General features: G+C 36.6%; 1 protein-coding gene across 1 annotated transcript in view; it reads right to left on the minus strand.

The window, feature by feature from the left end:
* PDE3A (phosphodiesterase 3A) overlaps positions 1-25,770 on the minus strand; it is a 278,997-nt gene extending 253,227 nt beyond the window's left edge. The window contains exon 1 of the mRNA XM_054591375.1: positions 24,811-25,770. Within this exon, the coding sequence (XP_054447350.1) occupies positions 24,811-25,770 (960 nt within the window). The remainder of the gene's footprint in view (positions 1-24,810) is intronic.
* Between the last annotated feature and the right edge of the window lie 1,996 nt (positions 25,771-27,766).

Consider the following 27,766-nt stretch of genomic DNA (forward strand, 5'->3'; position numbering starts at 1 on the left):
ACATGTTTATTTTCATTCAATTTAGGCATTTAAGAATCATTTTACTCCCGTAGACTAGAATGAAAACCACTAAAATAAAACCATGTTAGCAGGCTACATCATTTTAGGGGATGCAGATACAAGTAAGCTAAACTATGAATAGAGTTAGATAGCCCTTTTTCATTTTCATGAAAACATTAGGCTTTTTATAACTGAGAAACTCATTACAGATGTTCAAAACAGTATTGGCAAGGTTATCGGGATAAAAGTTTTGGAGGTGAACATGAACAAATCAACTGATGACAGGAAGTGAGATGCCTGAGAGGCCTAAACTGAGAAAATAAAAATAAGATATTGTTACTACCATATTCTCACTAAAGATTTAAAAAACTGAAATAATGGTAAAAGTTGTGAAAATGGGCCCTCTCTTTCTCCTCCATAATAATACTAAGTTCTTCTTGAAGGCCTCTCCTTCTTTACCTACCAAGAGGCCACCAGGTATTTTTCTACTTTACCCTAAGTTAGCTTAGCCTTACATATTATCTATTTGGAAATAAAGGCCAGAGTTTCTGGTCTGGTAAAAAAAAAAAAAAAAAAAAAAGGGGCTTGGCTGAACAGGATAAAAAAGGGCACTCTCATGAACAGATGGATATCAGTAAGTTTCCATAAAATGAATTAAAGAATCAGATAAATTCAATAAGTACCCACCAAATCCTCTGCTTGTTCTAAACTTTGTTGTATTTAATCAATATTATCATGAAAAACCTTCTTTTATTTTTACTCCTTTGCAATCTCCTTTTCCATAATTCTTAAAATTACCCCCGTTGGCATTTAGGAAAATGGGCTGATTCTTCTTTTGACTGAATTGGTTATTTTTATAATTTTGAATTAATGAATATAGTTTATAGACTTCATGCAATTATTTACAGTTTGAATTTCAAAGAAAATCTTTACTTTGTTCCATGTAAGTAGTGCAGTATAAATAGTGTTTGGGAAATATTTTAAAGATCATTCAAACATATTTACTATTTGAACCCAATTATGATTTTGCTAATTATGTTATATGAACTATATTAACTTGATAATTTATTATCATATATATCTTAATATAAACATAATATACTATACATATATCTTCACATAATTTATTACTATACTAACTTAATAAATCTTTGTTGTATGGCTATAGGGGAAATAAGCTGCCTTGAAATTGTAAATACAATTTTCAAGTTTTCATAGGTACCAAATGGAAACCTATGGGAAGTTGGGTTCATTTCAAAACCTTCCTTGAAATAAGCCCAACTCCTAATCCTAGCCAAAGGCCACAAAAATATGTAAAAACACATGACATTGTCATGACACATATCACAGTGCCAGGTATTGTATGTGTGCAAAACTTTAGGCTATGATTTACTGGTAGACTATATAGAGACATTAATTTCACGGTTCCTCAGTTTCCTCAGCTGTTACTCATAGAATACATAGAGACATTAAAATCATTGTACCTCAGTTTCCTCAACTGTAAAATGGGAATAATAGTACCAGCCTCAAAAAGTACTAATAAGGATTAAATGCATTCATAAATATAAAGTTTTTAGAATTTGGTTTGGCGTAGAGTAAGCAATATTCAATATTTTATAAGTTATTACTAGCATCAACATCACTTTAGTCAATGCTTAAAACATCTCTATGGAGTATTAAAAAAAACATGTTTTTATTAAAACAAACCTAAACTTTAGAGATTAAGCATTATAATTTACCCGAAGCCACATAGTTAATACATGACAGAGCAGGAATTTGACTAATGCTAGGCTTTCTTACCACTTTATAGTGGTCAATAATCTTCTTAAAATATGGCCAGCAAAACTGATCACTACACTTCAAATGTAGGAATAGAAATTCTGGAAATTATGCTGCCAAACCAAAGTCAAATAAGCAGTCAAGTCTTTGAACTTAACACTCATCCAACCTTAGGTAGTTATTCTTCCTTTAAACAGGAATTAGATAATGGTCCAAATTCTATCATCATGAAATTCTACAATTATTTCTAAAACTACAATAAGTTTATCAAAACTTACATTTATTCTGTTAAATTTAATATTCCTAATGGTTGCCCACAGTTCAAATCTATGCACATTTTGATACCTATAGCCATCCAATCCTCCAAAGTATTATCTATGCCTTCCCATGTTTTGAAACTAGAAATTTAATAAATATGCTTCTGTGTTTATCTGAATTCTTAATAAACAGTTCAAGAGGACCTGTAGTCCTGGCTTTGAGGATTCAAGTTACAAATTCTCCTGTCTTTTTCTTTACTCACCACCCAGACCAAATTACCCTGGCTTCAGCAACAGCATCACATGCCAGCACAGAAGATAAAAGCATCAATATGACCAGCTTTATCACACCAGTAAAATTTTAATGGGTTCCACAGCTTAACTACTTTAAGAAAGGTGACTGAAAAGGGAAACCAACTAACACAGATAAACTAGCAAAAAAGGGTAACTATAAATTAGAAAAGGAATGTTTTAACAAGCATTTTTTTTAACTTTCATACTGGGAAATTATGAGGGTTTTGTTGTTGTAATGTTTGTTTTTTTAATTACAAAAGGAATATAGGCCATTTGAGAAAGACATTTAAACAATATAGAATAATGTAATTTTTTTAAAGATTACTTTATTGCTTTTGGAAAACCCCATTGGTAATTTCTGTTAATAATTTGGCATTTTTTTAATGTTGGTTTCCCATCTTAAAATTACATTCTTATGGATCTCCCCAGGTTGTCAAATATCTTTTTCTCGTTCTTCAGCTATAGATATATAGATATACATAAAGACTGTATTGCTGCCTTAAGTAACAGAGAAACTCTTATGATTCATTCAAGAAATTCATCTCTATTGATAGTATTTCTGCCACCTCATACCCTATATGACCCCATAAGTACTACACTATCTATCCCAAATTTTATTCTAAGCACAATAACAGTGGCTACCATTTATTGAACATGTAATATTCTCAAGGTTATACAAATAATTTTATTTACCAGAGCAGCGTTGTAAGGTAGAATTGATTATCCACATTTTATAAGTGAATACATTCAGTCTCAGAGAGATTAATCATTTTACCCGAAGCCAGACAGCCATAAGTGGATGGAGTAAAGATCAAAACCTAAATCTGATAAATCCTGCATCTTAATCACCGCTTGTACTTGAATCCCTCCATCAACAGATGTACTGGAATCCCTCCATCAATAGATCCTGTTTTGGGTACTTTCACACTTAGAATAAGAAAATAATCCATTTCCATTCATTTCATCACCCTGTCCATGTGGAGTATTATAAAAAAATGAAGGCACAAATATCTGAAGTTTTTCTCAATCTTGGCAGCATTGACATTTTGGATGAGTTAAATCTTTGTTTAGGGGATCATCACATGCAGCGTAGGCTGTTATCATCATTCCTGTCCTCTACCTGTTACCTGCACCTTGAGAGCAACCCCCAATTCCTGACAACTAAAAATATCTTCAGACTTTGCCAAAAGTTCCCTAGGGGCAAATTAGCCCCTGTAGATAACAATGTAATGCTCTGTTTGAAACTTTGGAAACACAGAACACGCAGAAAAATTACCTCGAGTGGTGGTATATTTTATTTACATTTTAAAATCATATTTTCTCCTATGGAGGTTACAATGATTGAGTTTGGCACTTCTGGAAGAACATGTAGAACTCTACGCAATTACAGTGTTTTTTTTTTTATAGCTCATGTATTATACACATCATTATTTAACTAAATCAGACAAAAATGTTTCAGATTCAACTCTTTAGTTTAGCAGTACATTTCATTTCCATGTTTAATAAAGTAAATCTTAATTAACTATCCAAAGGGCCACAAAAGAGGTTTCTTATTTATCTGAACTCATGAAAAAGTAATTCATACCATCTTTGATGCAGAGATATCCTTTTAGAGTGTTCAGTGTTTCAGCTACTCCGTGCCCCATTTTTTCATGATTTCCCTATAAGTTACAAGTATGAACTCATAAACTACAGAAAATGAACAATAAAGCATAACTTTATGGGGAAAATTATGAGACAGTCTGCTGTTCAAGGTTAGAAAACCAGTAATTAAAGTCAAAAGTAAAATCCAAGTCACTGTAAAAATCGAAGCACATACTGCCTCTTGCAAGAATATTTCACTGCTGTCAAATGAAACTTCTGAAAAGGCCTTTCCTCTATGGTATATTTATTTAAATCTCTCCTAACATAAACTTTGTACACGGAAGTAAATGTTCACTTGGTCCACAAATTAGGTTCATGTCTTTCTTGGGCAAGTTTACAGTGCTGTGATTTGTAAAGGTTTTTTTTTTCTCACTTTAATATACATGATGGATATGACACACACAGCAGCAACTGGCTCCCTACAACCCTGATTCAGAGGGTGGGGATATCTACATGGAAAGAACGCACCAGACAGAACCAAGGGCAGGTTAGAATTTGAAAAAGCCTACTGTGTGATAAACACCCTTGTAGCTGACAAAGAACCACAATACTGCCATCTCAAAGTGCTCCTTTGGATGGCAACTTCACTTCACCATTGACAGCACCATCTTATGTTGATAAAGTCCTCATCATTTGGTATATTAAGGCTCAAACCTCCCTTTTCCAGCTATATTTTAGAGTAACATGGAGTGATAGTTAGAAGCTTCTCAATTGGTTTAGTATCTATATTAAGTATAAAACCATGGACAAAGTATTATATGGACATACTGATTCTTTTCCAGCTACGCCTTTGTACCAAAGAGAACCTCAGACATTATTAAACTTCCTGCAGGTTTCTATTTGTGTTGAAGGTCCATGTTAAGTAAAGAGAAAGTAGATAAATGGAACTAATTTAATTCCCTAAAACTTGACCAAGTTTTATATACATTCTTTCTCCTGCTTTTCATCATTCTAGCCACACATAAATCACCAGAAGATATTTAATAGAGCAGAAATCTCGGCTTTCTTCCTGTTTCAACTGCATCATACAAAAGCAGAAGGCCCCAAATACCAAAGATATAATACAAATAGATGGAGTTCAGTGTTAACTCAAATGAAGGTCTTTTAGCTGACCAAAAATTAACAGTTAAATATAATTCTATACAAAAATATACATATGATTCTATACATTACCTTGCTGGGAATAAAAATCAAATGCAGTCTTAGTATACATTAAGAGTCTTACTATTGAGATTAGTGATTTGTAATGTGACAGAGTCATACAACCCCTGCCTGCTTACCCACATTTTGATACAGTTTAGGTTTGGGGTTGGTGCTTAAGTGAGTATATGTTGAAAAAGGTCCAAATATTACTTTGGTATAAAAAAGGTGATAGTTTCACTCTGCTTTCTTCCAGTTAGACCACACTTAAATTACTGTACCAGGTTCTGGACTTAGAATTTCAAAAGGCCATGATTTAAAAAAGAAAAAAAAGAAGAAAGAGAGAAAGAAAAGAAAGGAAGGAAGGAAGGAAGGAAGGAAGGAAGGAAGGAAGGAAGGAAGGAAGGAAGGAAGGAAGAAGAGAGAGAAGGAAAGAAAGAAAGAAAGAAAGAGAGAGAGAGAGAAAGAAAGAAAGAAAGAAAGAAAGGAAGAAAGAAAGGAAGGAAGGAAGGAAGGAAGGAAGGAAGGAAGGAAGGAAGAAAGGAAGAAAGGAAAGAAAGAAAGAAAGAAAAGAAAGAGGGAGGGAGGGGAGAAGAGAAAGAGGAGCAGAGAGGAAGAGGGATACACAAAGAAGTAGAGTGGAAAATGTATGGAAGCGAACTTGGCTCTTTGTCATGGTAGCGATTAAGCAAAAGCTTAATGAAAACCACTTGTCAGGCAGTTCATAAATTAGGCTCTACCTTTAATTTCCCACCAGCTCTCTGACATAACAGAAGTAATGCTTTCTAAGAAAAGAAACACATATACACATATAAAAAATGTCCTCTAAAAATCCACTATGCTGCATAGAGACAAGTTTAGAAGAATACTGAAAACAATGAATATTTTATCAGGTGAGAATCTTCCACATGTGGACAAAGAATAGCCATCATACTGCATTTGTGGAAACTTGACTTAGAGTGCACACCTTAATTTACACACAGACACACACACAAACATATACATATATAATATATGTAATATATATTTTATAAAGGAAAATCACTTATATATATAAATGCATATATAAATATAAAGACAAACCATTGTAAGCATCTAGAATAACCCAAGAAAAATCAAAGTAAAACTCAACATGATAATGTTATAAGGTTAACAGCTCTAGACCACCTAGAATGTCTCAAATGATAAAATAATTTTAACTATCCATATGATCCAGCTTTCATTTGTTCGAGGATTAAATGTGAGCAGGGTTATGACAGCACCCCACCCAAGGGATTCTCTGAGGGTTCCACAAAAGCTACAGTCTGTACTGACTCTGGTTGGTCTATTTCATTGGTAAAAACAGCACACAGAGTACAAAGTTTTCTGCCCTGCAAGATTAAGGACACTATTTAAAATCTAATCTGAAACAGGGAGACAGTACAAAGACTATTTGTACTATCACAAATAGAAAAAAGTACTTATTTAAAAAGCCTACAACCTTTCTGTGCTTGCAGGTATAGACTGGCCACAAGAAGCTTCTGGATCCAAAAAGCATGTACATACTAAGTCAGGAAACAGAATAAGCAACTGCAACCCTGATATTAAAATAGTTTTTGTGAATAAATGAAATCAGATGCCTTCGAGCAAACCTGGCCACATGATGTTGCAAAAGTGACACACGGAATATGTCCAAATGCTCCCTTTCTCCCTTGGAACCTAAATCAAATAGCAGCTAATCTTCCACTGCTTTTTCTCTCAAAGAACAGCATCCCGATCTTTCTAGTTGCACAAATTCATGGTTCATGCTCTCTGTTAACATTTTCCACCATCAATCCCTGACTGATCCTGCAGATCGCAGCTCTTCATTTTTTCTTAAATCATCTTCCCTTTCCACCACCACTGTCCCAATAAATCTTCAGTGTCCAGGACTTGCACGGTAGTTTCTTACATGCCTCCTGTGTCTGGCGCGCTCCTACCTGACCCACTGCTATCAAAATTAGGTTGCATATGTTCACATCAGCCTCTGGTTGAAATCCTTAATAACTTTTGGCACAGACAAAACAACATTCATATTCCTCAGCCTAATCATAAGACATTCTGTTCTTCATTCCCTACCCCAACCTTCTCTGTCTTATCTCTTAAAAATTTCCTACCAGCCCACCTCTCCCCTGACCATAAACGCCGGGCTATCTGCTGCACATTCATTTCCAGAACATATCACTCCACGCCTAGCATCTAACTCCACAACATATTTTACCCTTTCCTTTCCTCTGGACCTCATACCCACAAGAGAAATAGAGCGAAACATTCTTTTAAAGATACATTCTTATTTTTTTCCTTTTTTAGATATATTCTTCATATTGCACCAAATTGATTACAGTCAGCTTACTATTAACATAAACACATGCAAGAAAGTTAGACATAAATCAAAAAAAGAAGTCAGAAAAAAAGAAAGGAAGACAGAATTTTACCAGAAATCTATGTTGAGAGGCTGATGGTATTCAAGCATTAAATTTAGTTATGACCTTTCTGGAGAGCAAAGTTCTCATGACATATCTGTATTTCAAAACATTTATCATTTGGCATTGTAATCATTTGTTAATACAGTTATCTTTACCGTAACCTCAGGGAGGGGAGTGCACAGACAATCCATTTTAATCCCTCCCCCAACAATCCCACCCTCTCTGGCATGCTGTGGCAGTCTTCAAACGTTCTGGAATACAAGTCAGGGACAGTTTAAGTTTTCCAAGAATTCCCACAATCCAGAGATTCCCCGGTCGCAGTCTAGAAGGTAACCATGTTAAAGGCAACTTTCCCACTAAAAACAAGAAACATTTACCAGTTCATTACTGGTATTCTGGCCCTCCTTAAAGTCCCTAGTATAAATTAATAACCTGACATTCCGATTGATGAGTTATAGTTTTATCGTCAGTGTGCTTCAGCAGTGGGTAGCGTCTGGTTCTATGGGAAAAAATGCATCTCTGAAAGGCTGAGAACTGGATTCCAGCCAAATGCAAACCTCAGTGCCAGTCACCCCACCTCCCCACCCCTCCCCACCCCTCCCCTGCTGTTCTCCCCACCAGCTCCCACCAACCCACACAAACACTTGGCAGAGAATGTCTACCAGTTTCTGTCACCTTAAATCAACCATCTCAAACATAATCTGCTCATTCTCCTTGGATAGTAAAAAGAGAGTGGAATGCTTGAGTAGAGATTATATTTTTTTGTTTAACTAGCATCTGTGATTCTATCATATTTATTTCTGGAAGTTCAGGAGCAGAGGTTTCAATGAGACCAGTCATTTCAGATTTTTTTTTCCCCCTGGGTAGATAGAGAAACTGGTTTAGTATTCTCAAATTTATTTCCACAGAAATTTACAGTTCTTCAAATGAGAAAGCATGTTAATAATCCTAGACATGGAAGTAATTTTTCAACTATTCCTTCTTTCTTTGTTTTTCATTTATTTAAACAAGCAAAAGCAAATGGAAAAATACAAAATCCCTCGGTCTTATGCAGAAAATGCAAAGAATAATCAACAAAATCCTGACAAGCAACTGAAATGAATCAATATTGTATACAGTGTAACTCAGATGCAGAAAAAATCTAGAAATAACTCATATTTCTGCAATTAGCTAGAGTCAAAATTTTAAATTATTATAAGTTATGTGCTTATATTTTATTTACAGATTATGCATAAAATATTGGAAAAATTATACTATGTGTTTCATAAGTAATTCAATACACAGAATTCTTTCAGGCCAAAAATGTTTTTAAAAAAATTTTCAACAATCATTATAAAGTTCATTTTGCTTTGCAACGCCCTGGCCCAATAATTAGTTAGGTAGGCTCAACACCTTCCTCACAAATGTTTTATAAAGAATTCTCTATCAGTACAACCTGATTTGTCTTGATGTTCATCTCATATCACAGTTGTGCTGTCAGTTTGATTGCCACCTTTTAAGCAAAAATAGGCCCAAATCTTCTGTAACATAAGTATGTATTTCAACACATATATGTATACTTTTTCATAAAACTATATTTTCAGGTAAAGTTACAAGATTCCTGTATATGCCAGTCTATAGTTCTGGGGATCCATTTTGGAGGATCACGTACCAGCTGAACCTCCAGCCTTTTATGAAACTTCAGCCTGTCCAGCCATCTGGATGAAGAATTAGGCATGCAGACGATTTTCCTTCTGAGTGTGTTTTACCCGGTTCTGAAGACCATGTTACCATTCATAAAAGCACCTGAAGATGCTACTTCCATTTCTTCAAGGTCAACAACTACTAGGCAAGTGGCCATAAAAATACTCTATGTATATATCCAGAGGAACAATGTCCAATGACTACATTTCTTCATAAAGTTTTGATTGTTTTCCTGATGATAAAATATATGTGCAGGGTGGAAAACTTAGAAAATACAAAAAAAATGGAAGAGTAAATAAAAATTAGCCATGACACCCTCATACAAACAACAACAAACATTTTGACAACTTTCATTTCTGCCATGCATTCGACTGTTGAAAGGGCGAGCAAGCCGTATCCTCAGTTTTGTTTCTCGGATGTCCCTCTCCATTAATCAAAGTATTTCCTCATGTGATTAAAAACTCTTCATTTCACATGCTTCTAAAATATCTTACCATTTGTTGCTCCCAAGCAGCATATAAAATATTTCATAATCACATATTAATCACAGTGTACAGTTAGCAAACTCTGTATAGTTACAGTGCAATCAAGCTATCATAATTTAAATATTTATATAGCACCTATCACTGAAGTGCTCTGTAGGTTGACAAATGATCTGAGTTAACATGAAAACAAAATAGAAGCATTTCCTCTATAGGAAGGTCTGAGATTTATTGGCAACATGCCTTTAGATAAAAATGGGATCTGTCAGACTATTCAAAGACTAATAAAAAAAAGAAAGATTTGAATTCTCTTTGAACAGTCTAATACTTTTGCTACATCAGAGTTTAATATTTTAGAGCATGTGCTACAAATACATCTGTTTAAAAGGAAGAGCATGAGAAAAACACTTGAATTCATTAAAAATGTATTTTGTTAAAATTTATTTTAAAATAAAAAGACACTTATATAAGAGCAGAATTTTAAAACCAATTTTATCATACCAAATGTTATAATACTCTAGCAGACTAATAACTTTTGAAGAGTTTAAGATACTTTGTTAGAATTTGTTTCAATGTAAGGAGATATATCTGATGGCTTTCCAGAAAGTCAGGCCCATCTATACTTTGTATATTCTCTTAAAAGCAAAGGCAGAAGATAAAATTGGTGGGGGCGCAGGGTGGAGGGTAAAGGCAACCCAATCAGATTCTTAAAAGAAGTGAAAGTAAATAATGAATAAATACTCTTAACATTAGGTCCCTAAACAAAAGAGAAAACATTAAAGAAAGTCTCTCCCTATTCTAAAAGATAAGATCAGCCAGTCAATACCATTCTTGGTGGTATTGCCTTCAATATATATTTACAGTCTTCCCACCAACACTACCTCTCGGTCTAATTCCCAATCCTCCCTAGATTATTGCAAAATCTTCTAACTGGTTTCTCTTCTTCCATCCTAGCACCTCTGTTCACTCAACACAAAGAGCCTGAGAGATCCTCCTCTACAGAAGCCTAATTACAGCCTTTCCCTACTTAAAACCCTTGAATGACTTCCCCTTTTGTTGGAGCAAGAGTCCTGCCATGGCTCCCAGGGCCTACTGATCTGCGGGGCCTCTCCCATCACCTGCCTGTCATCCCCTGTATCACGGAGTGAAAACCGAAGCCCTTTCAACGGGCAAGTTGGGGAAAAAAGATGACTGCCTCAGGCAGGATTTCTACATTGATATCAGCCATAGTAGAGAGGGACCGTACAGGATTCCTGCGCCTGCTGAAGTCAAACCAAACTCACACTTCAGACCAGAATGAAGGATCGTTCAGGAAGTGGGGAAATCTGAAGGAAAAGTGGTCTGAGTATTGAGGACTGTGGTAGAGCCTTGTGGAAGCTGGTAAAAGAAAGGAAGGTTTAGAAAAACCCGCTTATGTGATGAAATGAACAGTCACTACTCTCTATGGAGGGCCACTGCTGAGCCAGCGCTGACTGACTGCTTTCCATAGATTTTAAGCAGGAAGTCCCTCTTCTTTGACAATAACGGTATCATTGGCAAATAATGGAAAAAAAAAAAAAAAGAAGAAGAAGAAGAAGAAGGGAATGACTGGAATTTTACCACTAAAAAATCTGAAACTAAAAATTCTGAAAAAGTTTTTGAAAACAAAACATGCATTATTATGGCAGATAGAACACAAATGTTATATGACAGACACAATGGCACAACTGACTCTCAACAGCATCATCAGCCATTTTTCACAAACACATCCAAAGACTCCATCAATTTTTCTAAGTATCTCCCTTCATCCTTCTTCACTCATATCATCTTTTAAAGGACCTGACAACATTTGTCAGATTTTTCTCTTTCCACTGTTAACGTGTCTGGCTTTCTAGGCTAATTGGTCAGTGGCTTTGATTGTAACATCAGCAACTCTCCAATATTGTAATTAACTTGCATAAGACATGCATCTTTTGTAAGACATTCAAGTATGTATTTTTATCAAATAGAAAAATTTTTTGCACTGTTTTACATGATACTTTCTGATATTTAGCTTTCAACCTTCAATGATACGGCCCTAATATTAATAGGTACCAATAAATACTATTCTTGATGTTTGACAGAAATTGATGTTCATTATTTCCATTAATTTACTCTTCACACGTTTCAGAAGTGAGCTATATTATTCCTGTGTTACAGGTAAGATAATTAAAGTTCAGAAAATTGAAGAAAGTCATATATATTACAAAGCTTTGGCCTGTCTCAGTCCAGTGCCTTATACTCTACTTAATATTTGTATAGCAATTTGTTTTTATTTAAGCTTTATAACAGCCATATGAGAAAATGAGACAAACTGTTATTCCTATTTTACAGAAAAATTGATATCCAGAGTGGTCAGGGAAATCCTCTGAGGTAGCCTCAATGGGGAAATCAAAGTAAAAATTTTATGAATGTTACAGGTTCATAAACTATAATCTCTCTCTGTATGAATGTATGCACATGAGTATATAAACAAATAATTTTCCTTTGATACTGAGCCAACTACTTTTTATCTATTTGTTCGATTAGATTGCAGTCCAGTTTTAGTAGACACAAGTCTGTAGCCCGTGCTTCTCCACGAATGCACCTGGAGCACCCCTTAAAATCCTAGATTTCTGGGTCCTACTCTATGCATAACTAAATCAGAATATCTGACCACAGGACCTAGGAATTTCCATTTTAATAGGCTTTCTGGGTGATTTTTATTCCTACTAACATTTGAGAGCGATATCATGCAGTTCAATTTAGAAAGTGCCAGATGATGTGTCATTATAAGTAGGTGACATCAGGCCATCTCCTCACAAATTCTGAAAGCATTTGAAGGAAGTCTATTAATCTACTAATCAGAGGCATTTATTGTTAGAATTCATAAACAATAGTTTGATGAACATCAAATTATATAAAACTATTTAGAACCAGGAAAAAAGAACATAAGAATCTAGGCATATTGAAATACCCAGAAGGAAACAAATAGGCATTGTGATCCTAGATCTTAGATCTTAACTAAGTCCTAGATCTTAAATAAGATACATTTACTTGCTGACATTGTTAGTCAACCTGGTCACAGAAGTGGTAAAAGTTTACAAAAGAGTGCCATAAAGGTACATTTCTAAGTCAATGTGATAAATGGACTAAAGAACTAAAGAATAAGAATTAATGTCTTGGAAAGTAAGGAATGTCAGGAATGTTCATGAACAGCATTATGACCTCTGAGAAATAACGTGTTTTTACTCTAAGAACAAACCCTGAGCCGAGCATGGCTAGCCCACCTGCCAGTGTCTAGGAGTGGCTCCCTCAGTCTCTTCTCCTTCTAAACCATAAGGAGTTCTAGACTTTAAGTGCACCATAAGGCCACACAATAAATATTTTTTTAAAAAACTGAGGAATTACTGTTTTCATTCTGATCTAGTTTCCTTTCTGCACAAGTAAAATACCAGCACTAATTTCTTCCACAAATTTATTGTGGGCTGTAACCATTTCTGAATGCCACTTTATTATTTGGATAACTTACTTAGCCAGTATTCAGTTATATCTCTAACCCAACATTCCCAACCGAATTCTCACGCTTTTCATTTAGGACTAGTTAATTGCTTGCAGAAGTTCCACTGAAAAACCTTTAAAAGATTTAGTTGTCATTCTCTAGAGGGGTTGAGAAGATTGAATCCAATTATTTCTCAAGTAAAAAGGAATAAAGAGAAGCAAACAAATGAGACTACTGCTGTAATGTGCTGTAATGTAGGCCCCATTTAGATAGCAAAAACAAATCATTAAAAGTAAAAACAGGCACTATTCAAAATGGTACAGATATACTGTTAGTTTCCTGTCCCAAAAGGAAAATACAGTTTCAAAGGGTTTTGCTTCCAGATTTTTTATTAAAATGTCAAATACATTATCATGTCAAAATATAGATTAATTTATAACGAAATTCTTAATTTACAATACATTTTTTCAAATAGAAACAATATTCAGATTTTTTTAAATAATATACTCAAAAAATGTCAAACTCTGGAAGTTTTCAGTAATGGCAGCCTTTCTAAAATATCTAATTAAACCATTTGACTTCCAAAGACAAAAATAAAAACACCTCTATGAAAGATGAAAATTACTTTTTATCCAAACACCGTACTCCTAGTTAATCTAAAGGCACGACAACTTGCCCAACATACTCACAAGCGATGCCTCCGATTTCAGTGAGAGGACAGGGCAATATCTCTATTAAGTAATAAAATCACAGCAACCAAATATTCTTATTTGACTTAAAACTTTCTATTTCAACAAGTCAATTTCTATTAAAAACTAGATGGACCAAAAAAGCTAATGGGATAAACTAAAACTTGTCATTTTAATAAAATCTTATACACTATTGATTTAGATTTTTCAGTTCATCAAGACTGAATTATGCTGCCAAACCTCTAGATTATTCAGTACAATTGCAGTATACTACAGTTAGGTGACATTTTTAAAAAGTTAATTTCACAAAGTCATCTCTGGCAGCAACTGGCTCAAAATATATTTGGTAACTGAGCATAATCATAAGATAAAATACAGGTAGTATTCACTTGACATCAGCCTTTGCAGGAAACACAGCTATTCACTAAGAACCCTCACTGAAGAGCACTTGCCAACACTTTTTAGAAGGTGATGGGGACAAATGAAGTCAAAGTTTATTCTTTCTCAAACTGTTAAACTAAAAAAGAGTTGAATTTCTATTTTTCTGAAAAAATATACCTTAATTTCAGAGATCTGTCTAAAGTTTTCACCACAGTAATCTTGGTGGTAACTTTGGTTAGTTATTTACAGATGGGAGTGAACTAAAAATAAGTATCCAGGACTCATGCTGAATGTGGGATTTCCTACCAGTAAGGACACAGGCAAATTCAGCCTTTTATCTGACACCTGCAAGATAATATTTTTAAAAGCAATAAAAATATATTAAAATATTAAAATATATTAAAATGTAAGTTCATAGACCAGTTCATAGATCATTTCTTTTACTTCTCTCTACGGAAGTTTACTTCAATTGGCTTAATCACTAGCTCAGTCTCAGAAGATAAGGTAGATAACTATTTCAGATTAAAAGTCACTTATTTCTTCCCCACTCATTTACCCTGCCAACCAGCACCTACAATGAGCAAGGCATTGGGCCAGGATTTTCTAAAGGAAATATTGATGGTTGAGACAAGGAGGCTAAAATATTTGATTCCTTTTGTAATGAAAACTGTATGATCTGAATCTCACTTCTTTAGTTCCTGAGCCTAGAAAGCAAATTTTCAAGGTGGCTTGGGCAACCCAGCAGGTTCTCTCCTTTCCAAACTTTCTAAGAGACTGATGCTGAGGTAGGACCTCTAAGTATTAAGGTCCCAAAACAACGGGATGTTTCACATCACAAGGGCAAACACTGCCTCCTGAGGAGCATTTCCTAAGCAGACCTGTTAATTTGATTCTCTAAAATACTTAGTTTCAAAATAAGAACCGTTTCCTTTAGTTTTGTTCACACCAGTTTACAAACGTCCGAAAGAGGCTGACTTCACACAGGTTGCCGTAAAGTAAAACATCCTCCCAAAATAGTATTTCTGACTTCAAATTTCCATTAGATTTATTTGAGTGGATTATACCTGGAGAGGAAGAAACACTTGCCACAGACACAGCATAAATATTCAGTTATTTAAACTTACTTCAGAAGATGGAAAATTTTTATTAAAATCCTATTAAATCAAAACCACAACCTTCTTGCATAAAATTACTTCAATATTCCAAGGAGGTTCTGTGGGGTGTGGGGATAAAAAGGCATTCCTTAAATTTTTAGATGCACTCTAACCGAGGAGCCTCTATTAGGTTAAAAAATACAAGAAAATGTGTGTGTACACATACACACACACACAAATTATTGAAAAACCAAAAACATTTTTAAAAGGTATAAGATCAACCACTACATTAACTTAGAGCAATTTCAAAATTAGTCAGGGCAAATGAGTAGTCACATTCAAATACAAACTCTTTCAAGTAACAGTTATGATTAATATGGCATTTTATCCTTCAACTAGCTTCCTCAAGAAGTCTCTCTTATGCCAACAACTTCGCTTTAGCCAAATGTGCTTTTTTGTGTACCATGATTCTATTGACTTTTGTTTTTTTAGATTATTTCCTAAGTGATAGGTGAAAATCTGAGTATTTCACTATTTTTATTCTGAAATGCAAAGATAAATATGCCTTGCTTTAAAAAGGGAAATTTCTCAAAGTCACTATAAGCATCATGCAGATATAAACCATTATATACAAAATAAATGCATACTTTAAAATCACTCTATATAACTATGCATATAAAGGAACATATCATATATAAAAAGTAATTTCCTTATTAATTCTCAATATAACATTGAAACTTGGCCTAGAGTTAATGAATTCGAACTTCAGGGAGAGGAAAGAAAGGTTGAGATTGCAGGGGGGCGGGGGTGGGTGGAGGTGGAAGAAGGTATAAGGTGGATAAATGGAAATGGAAAAAAATATGATGAAAAATAAACTATTAAAACAAAAAGCAATAAATTGTTGTCTTTTTCATTTGCATACTTTTCAGAGTTCACCCTGAAATCACACAGAGCTCCAAAAGCCACCTAATCTCAGTTCCTAGTTTATAAGTTCTGTCAAAATCTCCAATCCTCTCTACACACAAAATGGAACCATTTTCATTTTACATACCCACGAGAGTGATGTTTACATAAGCAATAGTGAAAAGTCGTCTGCCCTTTACAGACACTGTTGTAACTTTCATCCATTTAAGTACTAAAAGGTCTGTCACTTTAGTTTCCTAAGTTACAAAGATAACGACCTACACTATACACATAAGCACTTTCATTTCTAGAGAGACATCAGATAACCCAATTACAGACTAACTACCATGAGCATGAAGAACCATGTGTTCACACTGTATACATAAGCAATCCCTGTTACGAACCAAACTGGAAGGCAAATTCAAAATTAACTGGAAAACATCAGACTGTGTTATAAATCAGGTTATCATAAAGGTTCCTTATTAAAGAGTCCTTATTAAAGACTCTGTTAAAATCCCCCCTCCAATTACAATAATCATATTTTAAAATATGTGCAATAATATGAACTGAAGAAAGGGGGAAAACAGGTTAGTGGTACAAAAATGAGCTATCGGCATTACATAAAAATTTGAACAACCATATAAGTGCTATCATTAGATCTACATAGATTTTCCACTGTAACTGAAGAGGTGACTAGTTTTCAAGTATTTTGTCTCTTTAAAAAGGTATAGCTGTACTGTCCAGCAAGGTAGCCATTAGTCCTATGTATCCGTTGAGTACTATAAATGTGGCTACACCACACTGAGGTATGCCATAAGTGTGAAACACACTGGATATTGACATTTAGACTTTGTGCAAAACACAGAATGCAAAATATCTTGATTTTTTATATTAGTTTTTATGTTGACATGATATAATAAATTAAATTAAACATTAGTATCACGGATTTCATCTGTTTCTTTTTACTTTTTTATGTGGCTATTAGAAAATATATAATTAAATACCGTTTAGGGTTCGTGCTATATTCCTATTGGATAGCACTTACCTGTAACATTCACAGTACTGTTTTCTTTGAAGCCACTGGGTGACACTGTTTCTCCACTCAGTTGATACAACCAACGCAATTGCCTGGCAGAGGAAAAACCCTCACATACAAAGGTATGCACACTTGCGCATACACACGCATACACATACAAACACACACGTTAACAGACATAAAGTGGTCCTTATGACTACTCCCATTCTTAGGATGAAAGAACATAACTACACAAGTAATTTTATTACTATCTTAGCAGGACTGCCTATACTTAAAACCTTAATAATCATTAAATTCCTCAATAATAAATAAAAGCTCTAATTAAATCCAACAGGCAGAAGGTGTTTTAGTTTGTGACATTTCCCAAATAGTCTTCTGCCTTCTAAATGCAATGTTCTTTATAACCTCCTCTAATATTATGTCCTATTTACATTTATTTTAATGGATACTATGCAAAATAATTTAGGTGAACAAAGACAACCAGCTGTTTGTGCTAACAAAGAAATGTTTTACTGATTTGCAGATTAATTTTGGCTTGAATTTTGAAATCCTGAACATTTTTAAATCCATTTATTGAGAAGCAAAAATGTGAACAATATTCAATATTTAAGCTACCTTTGCATACTCTTTTTTGATGAGATAAAGACTCCACAAAGTTAGGCTTTGCAATGCAATTGATATTCATTCATGGGATGCAAGTCCTAAATAATACATCCCAGAGGCTGCCTGGTACATCCGATGACCAGAAAGTTCATTGTAAGAGCTCGAGAGTTTTGTGTTATCTCTACATCCAATGGGTTTTACTCAATCTTCCAATTCTGAATGGGAATGCAGAGCTGGCTCCATGTGTAAAATCGCAAATGATACCTAGGCTTACAATGGCCAGCCTGACTCCTTTTCTACTCAATTTGCCCACATATTCAAGTCCAGGAGAGAACTGGATAAAAGCCAACATTTCCCTCATGCTGTCTACATACATTTAGCTGACTCCCTCAGCTTCCTGCTCTCTAAAAATCAGGCCCATTCTAGTCTCTCTACTACAGCCTGCACAGAATTAAGCAGTTTCAGATTTCATTGCAACAAGTTACCTACAGCCATAAACTATCTCAAGATATGAAAATGAACAATCATTGTACTATATTGAAGTATAACATGTCTTAAATCCTATAATATTTTTACCTTTATTTTGAACTACTATAACTATATCCTAAATTAATTTCCATTTTAAAGAAAAGATTTTCCCTTTCTTCAATATGTAAAGCTGCTCAAAATCTAAAACATTTATGTTTAAGCATTATGGGTTGAGGACCTTCTGAAAAATCTGTAACATTATAGATTTTATCTCCAGAAAAATGAACAGATGAAACTTTGCACAAAATTTCAGAAGAGATTAATGGTATTGGATCTAGATTTAAAACCTGCTCTAAGCTATTACATGCATTACCTCAACATTTATCTAAGAGGTAATTTAGATATTTTACTGGAATTTTTTTTTATGTTGACATCTCATTTCCATAACTAGGCTCTGAGCTCTGGAAAGACAGGTGCCACACTGTATCTGTCTGTGTATAATTCATATGATTTTGAGCACAAGGCCTAATGCAAAGATTAAAAGTGCTGATAAGATATTTCACTGACCAAAAACTGTATGAATTACATCAGCTAAGCATAGCATCTTCTTTTAAAACAACAGTATACCTGTATGGTGAACACATATGGCCAGCTAATATTTATGAGGATTATTATCCAACAGATCTTTCTTTGAACTACAACTTAAGCACATCTTTAAGACTTTTTTTCCTCCAAAGATCAAACCTGTGTATTTTATGTTTACAACTGTGCAGAACATACATTCTCAGTTCAAAGTTAAGAAAATCCCCTAAGGTAGACTGGAGGGGGCGAGGGGACCTCCTTTAAAAAAAATACTGTTAATAGTACAAGTACATATAGGTGATTACTAAAAGCATGTACATTTCTATGTAAAGAAAATAATGTTCATTAGAATATTAAGAGAGCATATCTTTAGGTATAAGGATATGAAGATGTCTGAACTTTCTAAGGTTCATTATGAATTATCTGATAAAGCTTTACTGAAAACATAAATGTAGAAAAAATATAAATTAAGTTTTTAATCTCACATATTTGAGGGGTTTTTTGAGAAGATACAATTGTAACTATTATGCACAGAAGATAAGAGGAAGGAGGAAGACTTCATGGAACAGGAGACAACTCACCATAAATGTGCCAACGAAATAAACAACTCACTATAAATATGCAGGTTTATGCCTACTTTCACAAAGTTAAAAACAGTGGCCCTCTGCAAAAGCACCACCTCAGTGTGACAAAACCTCTTCAGATACCACCTGATACAGTAGTTGCATTGATTACTTTCATCCATGAGATTATGTCTCCCTACAATAAAGACTTCTACCATAAACCCAAGAGAAACTCATTTTTTGATAGATTAAAGAACACCGGTTTTCAGTGAAGTCTACATAGACTCTACTGGGCTGTTACTGGCACACACCATGTTAAATAGAAATCTTAAAATATAATATATATGCCTATTTCTAATTTTGAGGTTCATAAACATCTCACTCCAATATAATAACTAAGAACTTACTTAACATGGAAGTGAAATTAAAAGTGGTACAGCCCTCACTCAACTAGAGTCCTAAAGAGATCACTCTCAGGGCTGTATTCCTAATAGAATACAGCAAATTCATACAAACGTCACTACAGATATAATGAATGTTTTTTCATGCCAGTGTCACTCACCCTGGCCAGCCTGCATCCCCTCCCCCAGGCTTTTCAAAATGTATTTCATACACAGAGTCACTGTTCTGGTTGTTTATTTAATTAACATGACAGCCCAGCATACACAGCATTTCTTTCAGTTCTACAGTTTTAACTTTTTACACTTTAGACTCAATACAGAAAGAGTAAAATTACTGTTTGACTGCTCCTAACCTCTGTAAATTTATATAGATTCACTAACTATTTCTGTCAGTTAAAACAGTTTTTCAGTATGCTTTAAATATATGTATTCACAAAGTAAAATCACAATTTTGTCCTCATACACACACAAAAAAATTCTTTCCCTTCACCTTTCCCCAGGGATAAGAAAATCTTGTTTTTCCTTTTTAATATTTACAGAAGCTGACATTAATTAATTTTAATTCTGTCAACAGGTCATAAATAATCAATATTGTTCTTTGTATCAGCTGAGTTATACTACTGAAATGTGACAGACCTAGAATTTAATTAAAAACCATAATTGCTTCTGAAATTTATTCAATTTGAGATATATGTTATGCTAAAATGCATTTAGGAATTTTAAGGACAATATATTTTACCTTTTCAAAAGTATACTTCGGTATCTCATAACTGTACTATGAACACAAGTTACACTTTTTACCAACACATAACAAGGCCTACCATAAGTCTACCATCAAAAACCATACCTACTTCTATTTTTGTTTTACTGTTTCTGTTTGCTTGAAAATATCTTTCTTATGTCGGTGATGAAAAACTTGATTCTACCTTTGATAATCAACCACCAGACTTCATCACATTCCTACAAAAGTCATTTTTGCCAAAGATGTTTAATTGAGAGGTTTAGGGAAATACTCATGGAAAATGATTTTGATTTTTTAATTACATAATATAAATATATATAGGTGCACATTTCTGACTGATATTGTACCCATCCCAACAAAATATGTAATTAAGTGGTACAAATGCATTAATGAAGAGAGGCATATGCCCTGTGTTTATTTTATGTGAAACCATAGGCAAAAATATTAAATTATTTTTACTATGTAACTGAATAAAATGGCATTGGCTTAGAATCTTTCAAAAATGAATGTGTAAGGTAGTCACAGTAATTAGAGAGGAATGACTAGCCGATTTTGTTCTTTGGTGAATAAAGAGAATAGGCCCTGGTTGGTGTGGCTTATTGGATTGAGTGCCAGCCTGAGCACCAAAAGGTCTCCAGTTCAATTCCCTGTCAGGGCACATGCCCGGGTTGCAGGCCAGGTCCATGGTTGGGAGCATGCAAGAGGCCACCAAGCCCTGTTTCTCTCCCTCTCTCCCTCTCTTCACCTCTCTCTAAAAACAAATAAATAAAATATTTTTTAAAAAACAAAAATGGAGACACCCCTTTAAATACAATTCCCAGGAAAACTGCATAATTGAAATGTTATATAGAAAAATATCACATGTATTATTAATCTTATAATATCTAATAACACAAGAAATTCTAGATACCTCTATATTCCAGTGTTTGGAGGGTACAGTGGTAACTTGAGAGAGACATGCCTAGTCTTGGATGTGAACATCTACTTAGAAAAGATACATACACCTTAAGGGAAACACCTGCCCTCTCCACACTGCCAAACAAAAAAGTACAACTGAACACACTGATCCACAAAACCACCCTAAGTTTTAAGGATTCTGGGCTGACAGGGCTGAACTAAAAGCCACATGAATGTTAAAACTTTGTCTCTTCTTTACTGAGAGTAAAGATACCTTCACTCGCATTCAGACCCACCCAGTGTTGGATTAATTCAATGACTGAAGACTAGACGTATGTCTCCTTTCTTTGCTGGAACTCATCTTCATCATCAATGCTATAAAACTCAATTCCATGTGTAATATTCAATCTTATATGATTATGATTCAGGAAAGAAAAAAAGGACAGGAGGGAGGGAGGAAGGACATATCTCTCAGTTGGTTTGTCTTATGACAATGTTATCATCTACTCTCTTGACCTTCTAGAATTGAGTCACTGAAGAGACATAGTTCATAAGCAAGTGGCCACTATCATTCATGTGGAAAAGAAAAGGCTGGAATTCTCTCACCTTTAAACCTCGCAAGGAGCAAAGTCCAAGTAAGTTTTCAAGAGGCCTCTGCCAGACTGTCTGTGCTTTGTCTTGACACCTCTATCTACAATTCACTTGTTGCGTGAGTATTGTCTTGAGTTGGGAGTAGACATTCTTTCAGAAAAGAACTCCTAATCAGGTAGCATTCAGAGTGTTACATAGGTGCTTGACAACTATTTTGATTCCTGGTAAAGCATGCAGATGACAGTGGTACACTTTGCACCCTTAACCAGAAGACTGTTTCCTTATGAGAAAACAGATAAGCCATTTACTATATTGCTCCTGAACACTTCAGTTATGCTAACGAATGAGATATCGCCCTATCTCATAAAATATTGTTCCATGGTGGCTGCCACCTCCCTAAACAATTATGCTCAGCCACAACTTTAATGCGTCATATATAAAAACTAGTCATCGGTAATATGTAACACACTCACCCATGCCCTCATTAAAACATCAGGGATCTAAATTTCTGCTAAGTGTAACCTTGTTTTTCTTTCAAACCATGGAGATAAAAATCTCTCACTTTGGAATATTCTTCACAAACACAAATTTAAAAACATAGCATCCAAAGAAAATGACAAAAACAGATTACAAATATGCATTTTCAACAACATTAATCAGCAAAGCACTTTAAAAATGCAATGCTCCGTTGTTTTCTTGTAAGTTTTCAGATTGTTCAAATTTTCTATTTATCCATTTAAACCAGAGATAACCCATTAAAATCTGTGGGTTAATTAACACTGATGGTAATTCACCTGAACACCTTCTTATCTTAAATCTACCCTTAACTCCTTATCTTCTAAAAGTAAATGTGGAATTTCATAAATTTAATTTTAGAGGCCAAATGATATTAATTTGGGAGCAAGTTACGATATTTATAATTAAATCACAGATTTGCCTTATGATTCAATTTTGCAATGATCATATCGCATTTCCCTATAAGATAAAGAAAAGTGTGTTCTAAACATATGTAAGCGAGTAGTAGTTTCATTTCAAAGACATTCTCTCCTGTAACAGGGAAAAATGTGTTTTCCCCTGATTGCTTTAAATTAAATTATCTTAAATGTAGCTTACTTTATTCTGGTGATTTCAAAATTTCTACCAAAACTAAGTATCAGTCAGTGCCCTGTTTTTAACTTGACTCTTAAAGCTTCACTTTGAAAACATCACTTTCATGCTTAAACCCACAAAATATTTGCTGTATCCTAACGAACAGCTAAATAAGTACATTTGTTTTAAAATAAACACAGAGGCTATGATGCTGGCATCCATTCTGCTAAATAATGTCAAACAATCCCAGTCTGTGTAATCAACCCCATTTCAGAAACAAACTAGCCACCCACACCATATGGTGACTGCTATTTCTTAGAAATACCTAAATGATTATCCACAGAGTAACCGAAAAAGAAAAAGCTTCCTATATCTCAGGATAGCCTCTCGCTCTCTAAAGTTGTCCTAATGGTGCCATAAACAGGCACAAATTTAAGTGGGAAAAGTGTAAATGTCCACTTGTTGTCCATAACCAGCTTCCCTGACTCGCACCCCAAGTGTCAAATCTGCTTGGAATAGAGAGGTAAACACTCAAGTGCACCTTTTCAGATACAATATAAATTTAAAATTGGATTTGTTCTTTTATGCCCATTATAGCAACTATAGTCCATGGTTTTAAAAAGCTTAATGATAGTGAGATTCATTTCCCAAAATCACTAAACTTTATCTACGACAACTCCATTCGCAATTCTATATTCCTCCCCCTCTTTTTTCTGAAAAATGTATATCACTATTAATCTTAGAAATGTCATCCTGAATTAGTGCTTCCTATATAACCTGTATAAGTCTATGTGAATTCCTAAATATCTACGTATGTAAGTACTAAGGAGAAAATTTTTTTTAGTTGACTCTAACAGCACAGTTCACGATTTTAATAAATTCTGAAGTTCACCCAAATTTAAGTTTATAATTATGATACAAAACACATTACCATGTAATAACATATGTCCTCAGACTACATTTAAAAACAAACTGGGTACCACCAGATGCAGTCTCTTCAAGTAAAACTTGCTGCAAAACCGGAAAGTGTGTGTATCAATACATCACCTTCAAACACTCCCTGATTTACTTTAGAATCTTTTTTTCTGATTTCCATAAATGTTTATCTGTCACTTTAGAAATTAAAATTCAATAAAAAGAAATAGAAAGAAATCTAGTAAAATCCACGTGTTAAAGAAAATCACCCATAGCTCAAATACTAAACTTAATTAGAAAATTCCTGCTAAAGCAGAAAAGTATGAGTGTACTTAAAAGTGTAGGGAAGCCATACACCAGGTGTAGCAGAGCTAAAAAGCTGGCGCAGCTGTGGAAGACCCTGCATGCAAATGCCACCTAGTTTTATTTCTTAAAAGTGTTCCTCTTGTTCGGGTTATAAAATACTGCCTGAGAGACGGAGAAAAACTTTATACTTTTCTGCTGTCTGAAGTTAAACCACTTTTCTAGGCTATCTTTCCTTTAGTTCCCAGCGCTCGGATTCCCTTTACTTCGAGCGTTCCCAAATGTTTCGAGTTTTCCCAAGAGGCGAGAGAAGGGACCCGCCAGTGCTTACCTGTTCCCTCGGTATGCAAGGCAGGGAGGTCCTCCGATGGGACTTGCTGCTGCAGCCCGACATCTCGGCGGACACCACGGAGCTGGACCGCCTCCTCCTTTTTAACACCGGGATATCTTCCCTGGTCCCAGCAGTTAGCTGGGACCCAAAATGCTCCCTCGTGGCCGCCTCCGCGGACTGCGGCAAGATTTGCTCCACGTACCTGGCCAGGAGAATCCCCAGCACGCCGGCCAAGTACGCCAGGTAAGGTCTCCAGGCAATGTTGAATCTCTCTAAGGAAATGAGGGACACGGTCCTGACCGAGCTAGTCAAGGCGATCATGAGGACGCCCAGCCTCAGCCTCAGCACCAGCCATGTCGCGGCGGCCAAGCAGCTGAGCACCACCCCTGCGGCCGGGAGAGAGAGTAAGTGATCTTCCCCGACGCCCAGCCCTATCTGGACTAGCGCTTCCCCGCCGCAGCAGGCGGCCAGCAGCGCGACGGCCAGAGGCAGGCTCACCCCTGCACGCAGGAGGTACAAGCCCATCCAGAAGAAGGCACACAGGAGACTGAAGAGCAGCGCCGTGGGCTGCAGCCAGGGGCTGAGCGGCGCGCCGCCCCCGGGAGCACCTCCCCGAGGCCCGGGGAAGACGCCCCCTTCTGCTCCCGGGGGCGCTTCCTCCTCCTCCTCCGCCGCCGCCTCCTTACTCTGTTCCAGGTCGCAGCCGATCTCTCCGCGGACCAGCCTGACCAGCAGCGCCAGCAGAAAGGACAGGGAGCCCGCGCACAGCGCCGAGGAAAGTTTCCGGGAGCGCCGGAGCGGTTGCAGCACCAGGTCTCCCCAGCAGCCTCGGCAGTTGGAGTCCCGCAGCGATGAGGGGCCAGCGCCACCCCGGCAGTCCGGGCCCGCGGTGGGCGTTGGACTCGCCCCACCTTGGCCGGGTTTGTCATTGATTCGGGCGACCTCGCCGGGCACTGCCATGGTGTGTGCCCTCTTCACGGACTCCCCAAGTTCCCCCTCCCACGCCCCGACCACAACACACACACACCCTCGGTTTTCCCAGTAGCACCCTCGGAATACCTTCTTCTCTGCCCAGGCTAACGAACCACTGAAAGTTTCAGCTTTCGAATAACTCCTGGAGAATACTAGATGCTCCAACAAGACGCCTTCAAGTTAAAAACTAGCCAGGCAGAAACACACGTCCTCCTTTTCCCACTTTGAAACGCTTTTAAAAATTCCCTGCTCCACCCCCACCCCGACTGATACCCTCTGGGGTCTCTTCCTACTTCAGGATTTTAAAGGTTGCCCAAAGCGTCGGGCACAGTGGAGCCGCACACGCTGGAGGAGCCAGGGGCGAAGGGCAGGCTCGGGGCCATCTCGGGCGCAGCTCAGCGCGGCGCTGCTGCGTGCCCGGCCCGCGGCAGAAGTAGGTCCCCTTTCTCTTCCTTCCTGCAGCTCTTTCTCTATCACTCTTTCTTTCTCCTCGGCCGATCCTCCACCGCACGGCCCCAGGAAGCAAACTGCCATTCCCAGGGGCAGAAAGCAAAGCCTCCCCTGCGTCTGTCGGTCCAGTTCATGGCAAAGGGTGGTAAATATGGGAAGGGGGCTGAGAAATAACCAAGTTGCTAAGTCCCGTCGGAGAGACACACAATCCGAGAGACGAGAGGCTGCCGCCAGAGAAGGGAGGGAGGGAGAGCGAGCGAGCTGGAGAGGAAGGGAGGGTGAGAGGAAAGGGAAGGTGAGAAGGGAGAATGAGATTTACTCTCTTCCTCCCCCCCACCTCTTTTCTTTTCATTGCGAGGTTGGTAATTGGCAGCTTTGCAGAGGGAAGCGAGTGGAGATCACCGGTTAAAACAGTATTTGAAGAAAAAAAAACAACAAACAGGCAACTGGAGTGATCGGCAATTCCGCTTTCTTTCTTTAAGGCAACTCCCTAGGAACGCTTTCCCAGCCTAGCTCCCGCCCCCTTCCCCGGAGGAGGCGCTGCTCTCAGCTCCCTCTCTCCTCTTCCCGGAGTGGGGCTCGCACCTCCAGCACCCTGGAGAAAGGATTGCTGCAGGGGGTTCACCGCCCAGCCCGCCGCAGCTTTGGGGTGCGCGGTTCTGCGGCTGGCCCCCAGACTGAGCTTTCTAGGACGTTGGAAAAGAAGGCTGTGCGTGGCTAATTGGCAGGCGATGGGAACGACATACTTCCTACTGTCATTAAAGATGACAGCCACATCTGTCTGAGTCATTCAAAGATGCTCCTAGGTTCTCAAGACAGTTACAGCTTCAAGGTCTTGTTTTTCAGCAGAGATCCCAAGTCTTTCCTGCTGGTTCAAATAGTGGAAAATCTCAGCAAGTTACACCATATTAGCATTATAAAAGAGAACGGGGGAGGGGCATTCTTTTTTTTTTTTTTATTGTTACTTTAAAAAAAAAATCCAGCGTATGAGAGAGTATTAGTCAACAGTTGGTGGTGGTGGATGGTAAATTACACTGAGATTTAGTGACCCTAGCCTCGAGAAGGTTTACAAAGTTAGGAAGCCCAAATAGTCAGTACTACAAAGAAATCTCAAGGGGAGTTGGTGAGGACAGGTAGGTTAATACAAGGAAAGAATGGTCTCAGAAGACTGTGTAGGGTTGTGAAATACTATATCTACCATAAAGAAAGATTATGAGAAAAAACTTGGACTCTACTTATTAATGTTTATAGAGTGCATTGCTCATGTACCGTAGTAATGTAGTATTGAGAAACCAAAGGAAAATGTTAAAGCTAACTTTTTTTTAGCAGATTATGAAAATAATTCAGTAATCTGTTCAATAGACTTTTTAAATCCATCAATATTGGGGCTAGTTTCCTTTTACACGTAGAACAAGAACATGAGAGTTCACTCTTGTTCATTTTTAATATGACTACCTTAGATGTCATTTGCCCTCAATAATAACAATATCAATAATCAATTTTGTTTTAATTGTCTTGACATTCCAGATTTAAG

The sequence above is a fragment of the Pteronotus mesoamericanus genome, unplaced genomic scaffold (genome assembly GCF_021234165.1).
Source record: "Pteronotus mesoamericanus isolate MK-2021 breed Mesoamerican mustached bat unplaced genomic scaffold, CSHL_Meso_final scaffold_21, whole genome shotgun sequence".
Lineage (NCBI taxonomy): Eukaryota > Metazoa > Chordata > Mammalia > Chiroptera > Mormoopidae > Pteronotus > Pteronotus mesoamericanus.